The following is a 10,872-nucleotide window of genomic DNA, read 5'->3' on the forward strand; positions in this document are numbered from 1 at the left end:
AGCTGGAGGAGTGGCTTCAAGTCTCTTCCTCTGAATTATTTCCTCCTTTTACAGTTTGCCTTCGAAAGTGTGACTCTGAAACTTCACTCAGTAGGAAGAAAGAACTACTTTTAAAACTTCTAGACCACAGCTAAGTGTGTGTTGTCATGTGTCACATGTACATATCAGCAGAAGCAACTGATAAACACAGTGTGCAATGCGAAAGTGTGAACTCTGCACATTAGCATAAAAAAAATCTTGTTCAACATACTTTTAAAACGTAATGTACTTAACTAGTGTTTAATATCAACGCACAATTTAAACAGATCTATAGATTTGCTCGATAAAACGCAAAGGAACAAAGAAAATGAACTTAGCACACTTTTCTCAACTTAAAAGAACTCCGAGAGCTCCCCCTACTGCATATATGTAGTTATAACATAGGACACAGTTGGGCCTGTTATTCTGGCTGAGCAATGATCAGATCACAAGCTGTCAATGCTTACCCAGAAAGGGCCTGTATAGATGCAGGCTTTCATTCCATCCAAGCAGATGCCACACCTGATTGTCTATTGAAAGTTAAGAATGACTAATTAAACACTTTTGTGGTTTATGCTTGATCAGAATAAAAGCCTGCACCCATACTGGCCCTCTCTGGTTCAGGTTTGACACCCTTGTCTGAGATTTAGGCACAACCGTTACAGCCCTGCCCATACTGTAAGTACCTGCTGTTCTGTACAGGACAGCAGGTACTCATGGGCAGGGCTGTTATGGTTGTGCCAAAGAGGCCTACTGTTTAAAATCCCTTTCATCATTCAAGATCATTTATAAAGATGAATCATGTGTGTTGGAAATAAGGTACCACTCCAGGAGATACACCAGGACAAGGATTGGGAACCCGGTGGATTAGGGTGATCAAGGGCCCCTTGGCTACATATTAAGATTATACAGTTTAATGGTTGATAGTAAGTCATTAAGTTATGTAATGGTAAGTCATAAAATCTAATGATAACTGAATTACCCAAACAACCCTGATCAAAAGTTTACATGTCCTTGAATGTTTGGCCACAGGTTTATATAAGCACACAGGTTGATACACACAGGTTTAAATGGCTATTAAAGGGAAGTTTCCACATCTGTGAGTCATTGTAATTGTAATCAGGGTCTGTGCATAAATAGTCAGAGTTTCTCAGCTCAGAGGTGATGTTACTTGGTTGGAGACTGCATCATAGGGAAGATAAAAGAACTGCCAATGGTCCAGTGTAATAAGGTAGTTGAACTGGAAAAGGATTTGGAATGGAAAGAAAGATTTCAGCCATTACTCCCAGCTGAGTTAGTCGGGACGCAAAGAAAAACCCACAAACAATTTCGAGAGAAATAAAAGCTGCTTTGGAAAAAGTGGTAATGTTTTTAAGGAGCACAATAAGAGGTACTTGTATGGTGGAGTTGCCAGGCGAAAGCTGTTACTGCGTCGATCCCACAAAAAGGCCAACGTGCAGTATGAAAGACAGCACCTAGACAAGCCTCACAGCTTCTGGAGGACGGTCATTTGAAGTGATGAGACCAAAATTTAACTTGTCACAGAGTAACTAGTCACAGAGGAATCAATAAGGCCTACCGTGAAAGGTATAGCATCCCCACTGTAAAGCATGGTGGCGGATGTCTTATAGACTTTTGGAGTCTAAACAAGTAAAGCCCCCACAGCCATTGATAAAAAGCTCTCTTTATAATACAATCATCTCCCAATCCAGCCCCCAAGGACATATAACATATCTCATAACATCTGTCAAACACCTTGTTCGCAGTTAGCACTGTTAGCAATCAGGGCTCCAAAAAAAAAAATGTAGACAATTGTTACGCAGTACCATTTCCATACTGTTTTACCTAGTCTACACTGTATAAATTTAGGCTATAAGGAAATTGCAAATAGTTTGTCTGTAGCCAACTACTTTGTCAACACAGTGGTTATGTGGTCAAGTCACATCATGGAACCTTACCTCAGACCTACATCTAACTACCTTGTGCCAATTTTAATCTGAAGACTTCAAAAGTAATTATTTTTTGAAGATTATATTGGACAAAAATTAAAAATTAATGGAGTATAATAATAATAATAATAATAATAATAATAATAATATTTTTTATTTATATGGTGCCTTTCCAGAGCTCAAGGACACTTTACAATGAGGAAAAAAACAGTCAACAAACAGACAAAAAAAAAAAAAAAACCCCAGACATGCAGAGGACAAGTGGATTCAAGTGTAACATTTTGAAAACAAATGAGTTTTGAGTAAAGATTTAAATATGGAGATGTTAACAGAATGGAGAGAGTGTAGTGGAGAGTTCCAGAGTTTGAAGAGAGGCGGTACCGAGGGACAACAAAAAAAAAACTGAGGAACGTAGTGAACGAGTCGGAATGTAGGGGGCAAGCAGATTAAAAAGGTAAGTGGAAGCTAAGCCATTTATAGATTTGAAAACAAGGAGAAGAATTTTAAATTTGATACGGTAGACAACTGGAAGCCAATGGAGTTCAGACAAGATTGGGGTTATATGAGCAGAGGGTTTGGTATGAGTGAGTATTCTAGCCGCAGAGTTTTGAATATACAGTATTGTAATCTGGAGATGGAGCAGGCAGGTAGACCAATTAAAAGAGCATTACAGAAATCAATGCGTGATGAGACGAATGCATGGATGAGAGTTTCGGCATCTTTGGTACTGATGAAGGGACACGGTTGGGCAATGCGGCGTAAATGAAAGAATGCAGGTTTAGTGACAGATTTAATGTGAGGCTGAAAGGAGAGTGTGGAGTCAAAGATTACACCTAAATCTTTGAAAGAAGTAGATGTTTTGATGTGAGAGCCAGCAATCTTACAGGTGAAATTGGTGGAGATATTGCTGGTAAGAGCTGGGGTGCAGTTTTGTGATTTACTATCTTCTTATCCAATATGTACCATTTGTATTTAAAATGCAGGTACACTGCTGATTGTAATCCTGAGGTGTTGCTCCCCCAATGCTGAGCTCTGAACACTCTTCATTGCACTGGACTGCAGACACTATATTGCTCTTTTTGAGTTTTGGTGTCCAGTCTTTTGAGTGGAACAGTCTCTGTCCTACTTTGTTAGTAGGTATATTAAAAAGTAAAAAAAGTTATGATAAAGTATACTTTCATGTAATATAAAAGTTTTCCAAATATCCTGTGGATTTACCATTGGCAAGTTTATGTTAGCAGCTAGTATTAGTTAGGTAACATTTTGCACTAATGTTAGCTTAATATTGTGGCGTGGGCAGGGTTATGATTAGCAACCATCATGCTTTGCGGGAGGGGTTATGTGTTCACCCTGTTGAGGAAAGGTGTTTGGGTTAGTGGCTTCGGCTAAATGTTAACTTCTAAACAGAAAATAGAAAAAAGTCAGTAGCCTATACTGTAACCCTACAGCATTCTAAGTCTTAGCTGTGTGGTTATTTTTTATTATGTCAGCAACTGTTTGATGTTGAAGAATGTTACATATGACATTTTTATAGCTTATGTGTAATATTCAGAAAGTTTGATCCGACATGGAATTTAATAATGTGTGAGAATTTTTTTATCTTCGCTTCTTTACTGTAGATTGGCTTGTTTTGGTTTACGGTCAATTTTTCTATTTGTCATTGGTTCACTCACTGATTTCAGATTTAAATGTCCTTTCCCATATCTGCTACATATAGCATTGGCAAAAGTATAAATATTTCTCATCGTCTACACCAATTTATCCTGTATTCAGGGTCGCGGGTGGGAACAGATCATATGGCTTTGGAAACACTCAAGGACTATTCTCAAGATCTAGGAAGAGGGAACTGTAAAAGAACACTGAACAGAATGTTTTTATAGGTCTTTTCTTGGTTACCCCTATCTTTCCAGTTGTGAGCAACTGACATGTTGGGGCCCGATACAATCAGTCATGTGGTCATATCGCTCATCGCTTATTACTCAACTGAATTGGCATTTGTTTGTTTAGTGTTATTGGAGAATAATTCCTCTTACACATGAAATATAAACCATCTAAACCATCAAGCTCTTCCAAAACCTTGTTGCTACCTAAAATTCACAACATAACCTAAGGTGTCATAAATACTACATATTGGCAGATGCTGGCCAAGTGTTGGCTGTAGGGAAAGTATGTTTGTTTACTGGGTGCATGGAAATCTATAAATGGCTTGATAGGTCCACCTTCTTCCATAAAAAAAACATATAGTTTTTTCTTACTTTTGCATTCATCTCTTAAGAAACAGCTTTAACTAAAATACACAAGTGTATGATAGTTAAGTGTTTGATTTAAATTATATGCATTAAACCTGAAGTCAGGCTCATATTTCAGAGCCATGAAGCATACATATAGTAAATGAGTCAGTGTGTTTGCAAATAAATAAAAATATATGCACGACCAGTCAAAAGTCTGAAAACACCTTCTAATTTCATGGGCTTTCCTGATTTTTTTGCAGTTTAAAACAATACTAAAGGTATCCCAAATAACTTCTCCTCTGCAGCAGATGTACGTCTTGCTCTCCTGGGCTGGTCTTCATGAGAGTTAGTTTCATTATGGTGCTTGATGGGTTTTGCAAATGCACTTTGCAATCTGTCTTCATGTCTTAAAATATGTCTTTATGTCTTTTACTGAACATAGATCTCTTCCTAATTGTTCTGTCATACGCAATTAAACACTATATGCAATTAATTCAAATTCAAATTTTATTTGTCACATACACAGTCATACACAGTACGATATGCAGTGAAATGCTTACACGACTGCCAGTGACCTTAAAAAAATAAAAGCTTATACATAAGAAAATAAATATGAATCAAAGAAATACGTTAAGAATAAAAATTAACTAGTAAAATATACTGTACAAAAAATATACTGTAATAAAAGAAATATGTTAGAAAATAAGATTAACTAGTGAAATGAGAACAAAATATCAATATAACAGATATAGAAATATAAAAGAGCGCAATAGAAAAAGAAATTTGTCAAAACAGAAGTTTTAAATTTAGAAGTTTGAAATGGCTCTGTTGTGCAAATATGCAAAAAAAGTGACTTCGTAAGTGTCTTATTTAAAGTGATTAAACACTATCAATATCACGTTTAAACTGTCACCTCTTAAATGCCTTCCTTACTATACTTTAAACAATTACTGTAAAAGCATAAAGATGTCTTAAACCAGCATGCCTTTGTTTTCTATGCATCTCAATTTCTCCAGCAGCCTGCGTTGGCCAAATATTCAGTCAAAGGCTGTTGCCATAATGAGATCAGACTTGAAAAGCTAGACATGAGACAAAAACATAAGAACATTTGGGCCTCCGAGTGGCGCAGTGGTAAAGTGCTCGCCCTATCATCCGGAGATAAATGTTTATAAGAACATTTAAGACTTCCATGACTGGATGTTATTCTTAAATGGATTTGCAACTTACAGTTGGCTTCGGGTCAAAGTTTAATGTTCCTTTTGTTAACAACAGTTTGAAAAACTGTACTCCTTATTAGTGGATTTTGCTTGTTCTAAGTTATGAATTCAAATGAATTGGAATGGTCCACTGTGCACTTTTTTAAGTCCAGGGGCAATGTAGCCGTCTACCAGGAGATTTTGGAGCACTTAATTTGGAGCGCTTCCTTCTGCAGACAAGGTTTATGGGGATGTTGATTTTATTTTCCCCTGCCCACACTGCTAAAAGCACCAAACCTGGTTCAATGACTGTGGGATTACTCTGCTTGGTTGGCCAGCAAACTCGCCTGACCAGAACCCCATAAAGAATGTATGGGGCATTGCCAAGAGAAAGATGAGAGACATGAGATTTAACAATGCAGAAGAGATAAAAGCCGTTATTAAAGCATCCTGGTCCTCCATAACACCTCAGCAGTGCCACCGCTCATTGGAGTTTTCATGAGCTGTATGCCATAATCATCTCAGTTATGACAAATCACGGCTTTAACTATCTTGCTTTGCATGATTTGTAATGAGTCTATCTCATATATTAGTTTCATCTTCTGTTGCATTACTGAAATAAATGATTGCACCATATTCTAATTTTTCGCATTTCACCTGTATAATTTCAGAAATAGAACTTTTACTAAGAGTAGAAATAGGAATTCAACTTATAAAAGTAAATTTATTTATTATCTGATTTTTGCATTGCCTGATTTATTATTTTATTGTTATTCTATGTTCTGTAATCTTACGATAAGAAATAGTAAAAACATTCAACTAGACAGAAAGATATTTAACAGACGTGTACATTGGCACTTAAACTAATCCCCTCCCTTTGGAGAATGTGTACTCGAGTACTTACACTGCCAAAGACTTTTTAGTAACTCAAATCTTGATTAGTTGTCTATCTGAAATAATAGCTTTTTATTTTGCTTGAGAACGTTTGGTGAAACTTCTACTAGCAATCACATCAAAATTTTGCTAACTTTTTTGGTCTATGCAAGAATGACACAAATTTGTTAGGGATTCTTTTGGATCAGCTCTTATTGTTGAGCTGAGAAATACACTATATGAACAAAGGTATTTGGCCAAACCTGCAATGACATTATCCAAATACATATACTTCAATATTGAGTTAGTCGTCCTTTTGCAGCTGTAACAGCTTCCCCTCTTCTTGGAAGGCTGTCCACAAGAATTTGGAGTGTTTCTGTGGGAATGTGTGCCCATTCATTCTGTAGAGCATTTATGAGGTCAGGGACTGATGTTGAACGAGAAGGCCTGGCTCACAATCTCTGTTCTAATTCATCCCAAAGATATTTGATGGGGTTGAGGTCAGGGCACTGTGTGGGCCAGTCATCAAGTTTTCCCACATCAAAGTAATTAAACCATGTCTTTATAGTCCTTTCATTGTCCACTGGGGCAAATTCATGATAAAATAGAAAACAGTCTTCCCCAAACCGTTGCCACAAAGTTGGAAGCATACTGTAGCATTGGCCAAGAAGTCTTGGTATGCTAAAGAATAAAGATTGGCATTCACCGGGGAAAAGGGCCTGAATTTCATAATTAACAGGTTTGGCCAAACACGATGAAAAGAGTAGTAGAAGTTGAATACTCATTCAACTGCTAAGCCATGAGCTAATTTTTTTTTTTTTTTTTACTTAATGTTATTTTAACACTCAGTTTATTTGTGGTCTGACCAATCATGTGATGCTTGTTAATTCAAACAAACTCTCACTCTTATGCACATCCCTGTATAAAACGTAGATATTTGTCCTTAGATAGGTTAGCGTCTTTTTTCTATAAAAGTAAAGACAAAAATTCCTAAAAACAGAAGTTTGTCATTAGATGGCGGTATAACACTAGAATTAAAGCATCTTTGAAGCAGATGTTTTGAATGAATATTAAATGAGCTAAAATTAGGTTGTGGTATATTATGGTATTGTGAAATGTGTGTGTCTAATATTCTGGTTTCATGCACACTATATTTAGGATAATGTATCATTAGAAATACCCAAATAAATATAAAGTTGTGTAATTGTATCATGACCTCAGGTCACTGATCAGCAGGAACAGAAAAGGCTTTTGCAGTGTGTATAATTAATGGTAAAACTAATTACCATATTTAGGGTGTGTGGGGGGTGGGGTGCACAGGACTCATTCTGCATTGTTATTGGAGGACTGTACTGCAGCAGCATGCATTATCTCGCCTGCACTATTCATGTTTTTCGTGCTGTAATTTGTAGTATATACCTTTTGCAGCATCTTGTAAATGTTACTTTGATTTATTTATCATTTATTCATGTTCATATAGCATGAATATTTAAGAATGTATGAATGAAATATGGGTATCCATAATGGTGAATTTAATCTTTTTTTTTTTTTTTTTTTTTTAAATAGAAATAAATCACTTTCATAATTTTTTTCTGACAAATGTTTAATAGTTTTTTTTATACCATCTGTTTTTTTTATTTGACATTGACAATGCCTTGACATAGACATAAGCTTATGAATTTAATAAATTCAATATAAAAGTAATGGTTAAACATGTATGTACATTATACAATTCCCATATAAATTCATGTATAAAAATAGTTATCTTTCTGATTATAAGTCTATTATCATTAAATGTAAAAAAATATGAATCCATAACATACATTATTCTTCATAATATACTTTTAGTTTTTTATGCCATTATTGATGGAATACATACTGCTACAATTATTGCACATCCACCCTATATACATATTTCCAGCTTCAAGTATGTAAGAAGGTGAGCAGATATTGGTGTCCAAGCTTCTCACATCCAGCATTCACAAAAACCTCTTCTTCCTGTTAATTTCCCTTATGGAGACTTATAAAGTCTTTTAGCTGGTAATCAAGATTCTCTTTCCACTTTCCCTTTGCTTTAAACACAGATGTGCGGGTAGTTTCCTGGATATCACCATTGCTTCCCCAAAGGGTTGAAGAAGTGGCATGTCCTGCGTTGGGGAGAGACAGAGAGCCTTGTCAGGTCCCAGAACGCCGTTAGATCGAGAAATATCCCAAACTAATGCACTTTTTTTCATACCGCTTCCATAAACCCACACCCTTGTTATCTCACTTGATCTCCTGCTTCTCTTTCTTACAAAACAGAACTGCCTGACCCACTTTATACAAATACTCAATCTTCTCAGATGACCCGAATCCTTATCTTTAGTCCTCTCTCTCTGGTAAAGGATGGAGAAAGAAGTTCCAGCTGCGTGGTAGTTCCCCTTATTTTTGTGCCTGCAAAGGAGTTGTCAGTAGTATTTCAGCAAACTGAGCCAACATAAGAAAAAGGCTCAAGACAAACCACAGATTGATGCTTAAGTCAGTTTTTGAGGTGAGTCACGTCTCTGGGCTTGCAGTGTGGAGAGATTCAGTTGGCCCTCCCCGTGGGCTGGAGCGATGGTGCGTTGAAGGAGGGAACGCCTCCGTCGCCGGCCGTAACCACAGGGACTGATCTTGCGTGGAGGGGCGTTATTTGGCTTATTTTTGAGTGTATTGTGTAAACGGTAAGCTAGGTCATGTATTGAGCAGGTGAGCAAGTTACAGCCCCGTTTCACCCTTCCACTTGACTGATCACTGCAAAAAGCAAACAAGCGAGAAATAACGAATAGAGATCATTCTAATTTACCATATAAGTCTCCTGCAAGCCTGTTCCACTCTCCTTTAGGTTAGTGAATGGATATTACATACATATTTAAAAGTGGTCAGTGTTGGTGTGTTATTTCTAAAAGAAGAACTGAATTGGCATAGAATCTGTATTGCATTTTAAATATGTCAAATGTGTTAAGATATTCGGTATTTGCTTTGTGCATTCGTTTGCGAAATCATGAAAAAACATGAGATTAAAAGCCCGGGTGTGGCCACTTGGTTGTTACAAACTCTGCCTCCCAAATTGACACCTTAATACCGACCTCAAGTCACATCTCAGATTGTCTAATAATCCTATGCAATTCAAACCGGTCCTTATAACCTTTATAGTTACATAGATTGTCTTGATTGTCTTGATTGTAACATAATAGTCATTCATTTATATGTATTCATTAATAATGAATATTGATATATAAATAGACCTTTAATGTCATTTTTATCAAGTCAAGCCACCCCTTGCCACCCATTGTCTAAACACCCTGACATGCTAATGGAAGCCAGGAAACCTACCTATTCTGTGATATAGGTGAATCCCTCTTCTCAACTGAGTCGTCTGAACTCCTATTATGCTCACAGAGATCCTTTCTCTGGAGCTCCATATGCAGCCTGTCACAGAAAGACATGCATAAACATATCAGCATCAATCCTGCAAGTCCACTGTGTTATTGCAAAAGAAGATAAAAATGCTGATGCTTACATGTCCTTATTTTCTTCATCCGAGCTGTTGGAAAGTGTTGCACTTGTGACACAGTGCAAAAAAGAAGCCAGCAAACAGTAAAACAAAATAGCCTGAGAGCGCACCTTCATTTTGACTTCAACCTGTAGAAAGATTTAAGGTAATTGTCTTAAGTTATGAATTCCTAAATAATACATTTCTGTTTAAGATAAGCAGTTTCTTCAAATACAGATGACAGAAAAGTCTGATCAGCATTCATTCCTATTCTGCATAGCCAGTGTATGACAAACATGCAGCATTCAGGCAGATGTAATTGGTCCTATAATGAGGAATGGAGCAGGCATGGAGCTGTGCTGCTTTGTTGGGGGTCAATAAGTGCTGCCTCCCACATGATGATTTCCATGCTGCAGGCAGCCGGATGTCTTTCCAACACAAACTTATTTTATCATTGACTTTTGAGGAAATGCCAAAAACATTCCACTGATGATATTTATGTCTGAATAGCATTGCAAGGGTACATACCTGAGAAGCTTTGTTCTTGAGTAAGAATCAAGAACTGTACTCCTGACTTCTCAACACTGATTGGTTGGTTTAGAGAAATAGGATTTTCCAAATGATGTCCAGTGTGTGTTTGTGTATGTGTGTATGTAGGTGTGTGTTAAAGAAGGATGCAGCTGTGACACTACCAATCCTCTGAGTCTAAAAGGCAAACCTGGGAGCCTTTTATACTTTACAGGGGGTGGGAGGAGGCGGGAGTTAGGATGAGTGACAGTCAGCCACATCCCCAACCTTATATGCCCTATCTTGTGTGGACAAAGAGAGGATTTTACAGACTCATTAACAATAAGTGTCCACTGACGATGCCATAGCATGTGTTTTAATCAAGTTAAAACAATATTTAAGTCTATGCTTTTTTTCTATACAGTGAGAGTTTGGGGTCTTATAAAGTCTTAATTAGTGACTTTATTTATTCCAGATATGTTGTATAAACCTTAACCGCATAAATCCTCAAGATCCATGGACTGAATCTTGATTCATCTGTTAGTGGCTATTTTTAAGAATTCTAAATAATAATTTAACACCTG

General features: G+C 36.9%; 1 protein-coding gene across 2 annotated transcripts; it reads right to left on the reverse strand.

Moving 5' to 3' along the window:
- Positions 1-7,852: 7,852 nt before the first annotated feature.
- On the reverse strand, positions 7,853-10,460 carry admb (adrenomedullin b). Of its 2 annotated transcripts, XM_053499997.1 has the most exons (5): positions 10,310-10,460; positions 9,809-9,930; positions 9,622-9,717; positions 8,768-9,039; positions 7,853-8,414 (listed from the first exon to the last, which is right to left on the reverse strand). In XM_053499997.1, the coding sequence occupies exons 2-4, from the start codon at positions 9,916-9,918 to the stop codon at positions 8,781-8,783; spliced, it is 465 nt and encodes a 154-aa protein (XP_053355972.1). In that variant the 5' UTR covers positions 9,919-9,930; positions 10,310-10,460; the 3' UTR covers positions 7,853-8,414; positions 8,768-8,780. The 2 variants fall into 2 exon arrangements, with proteins under 2 accessions (XP_053355972.1, XP_053355971.1); XM_053499996.1 differs by having other exon boundaries at positions 7,853-9,039.
- Positions 10,461-10,872: the final 412 nt, after the last annotated feature.

The sequence above is a fragment of the Clarias gariepinus genome, chromosome 7 (assembly GCF_024256425.1).
Source record: "Clarias gariepinus isolate MV-2021 ecotype Netherlands chromosome 7, CGAR_prim_01v2, whole genome shotgun sequence".
Classification (NCBI taxonomy): domain Eukaryota; kingdom Metazoa; phylum Chordata; class Actinopteri; order Siluriformes; family Clariidae; genus Clarias; species Clarias gariepinus.

Coding starts and splice junctions, on each gene's coding strand:
- admb (XM_053499997.1), bottom strand. CDS start 9,918: ATGAAGGTGCGCTCTCAGGCTATTTTGTTTTACTGTTTGCTGGCTTCT. Junction 9,718..9,808: donor GATGAAGAAAATAAGGACAT/GTAAGCATCAGC, acceptor TTTCTGTGACAG/GCTGCATATGGAGCTCCAGA. Junction 9,040..9,621: donor TCACCTATATCACAGAATAG/GTAGGTTTCCTG, acceptor TGCTTTTTGCAG/TGATCAGTCAAGTGGAAGGG.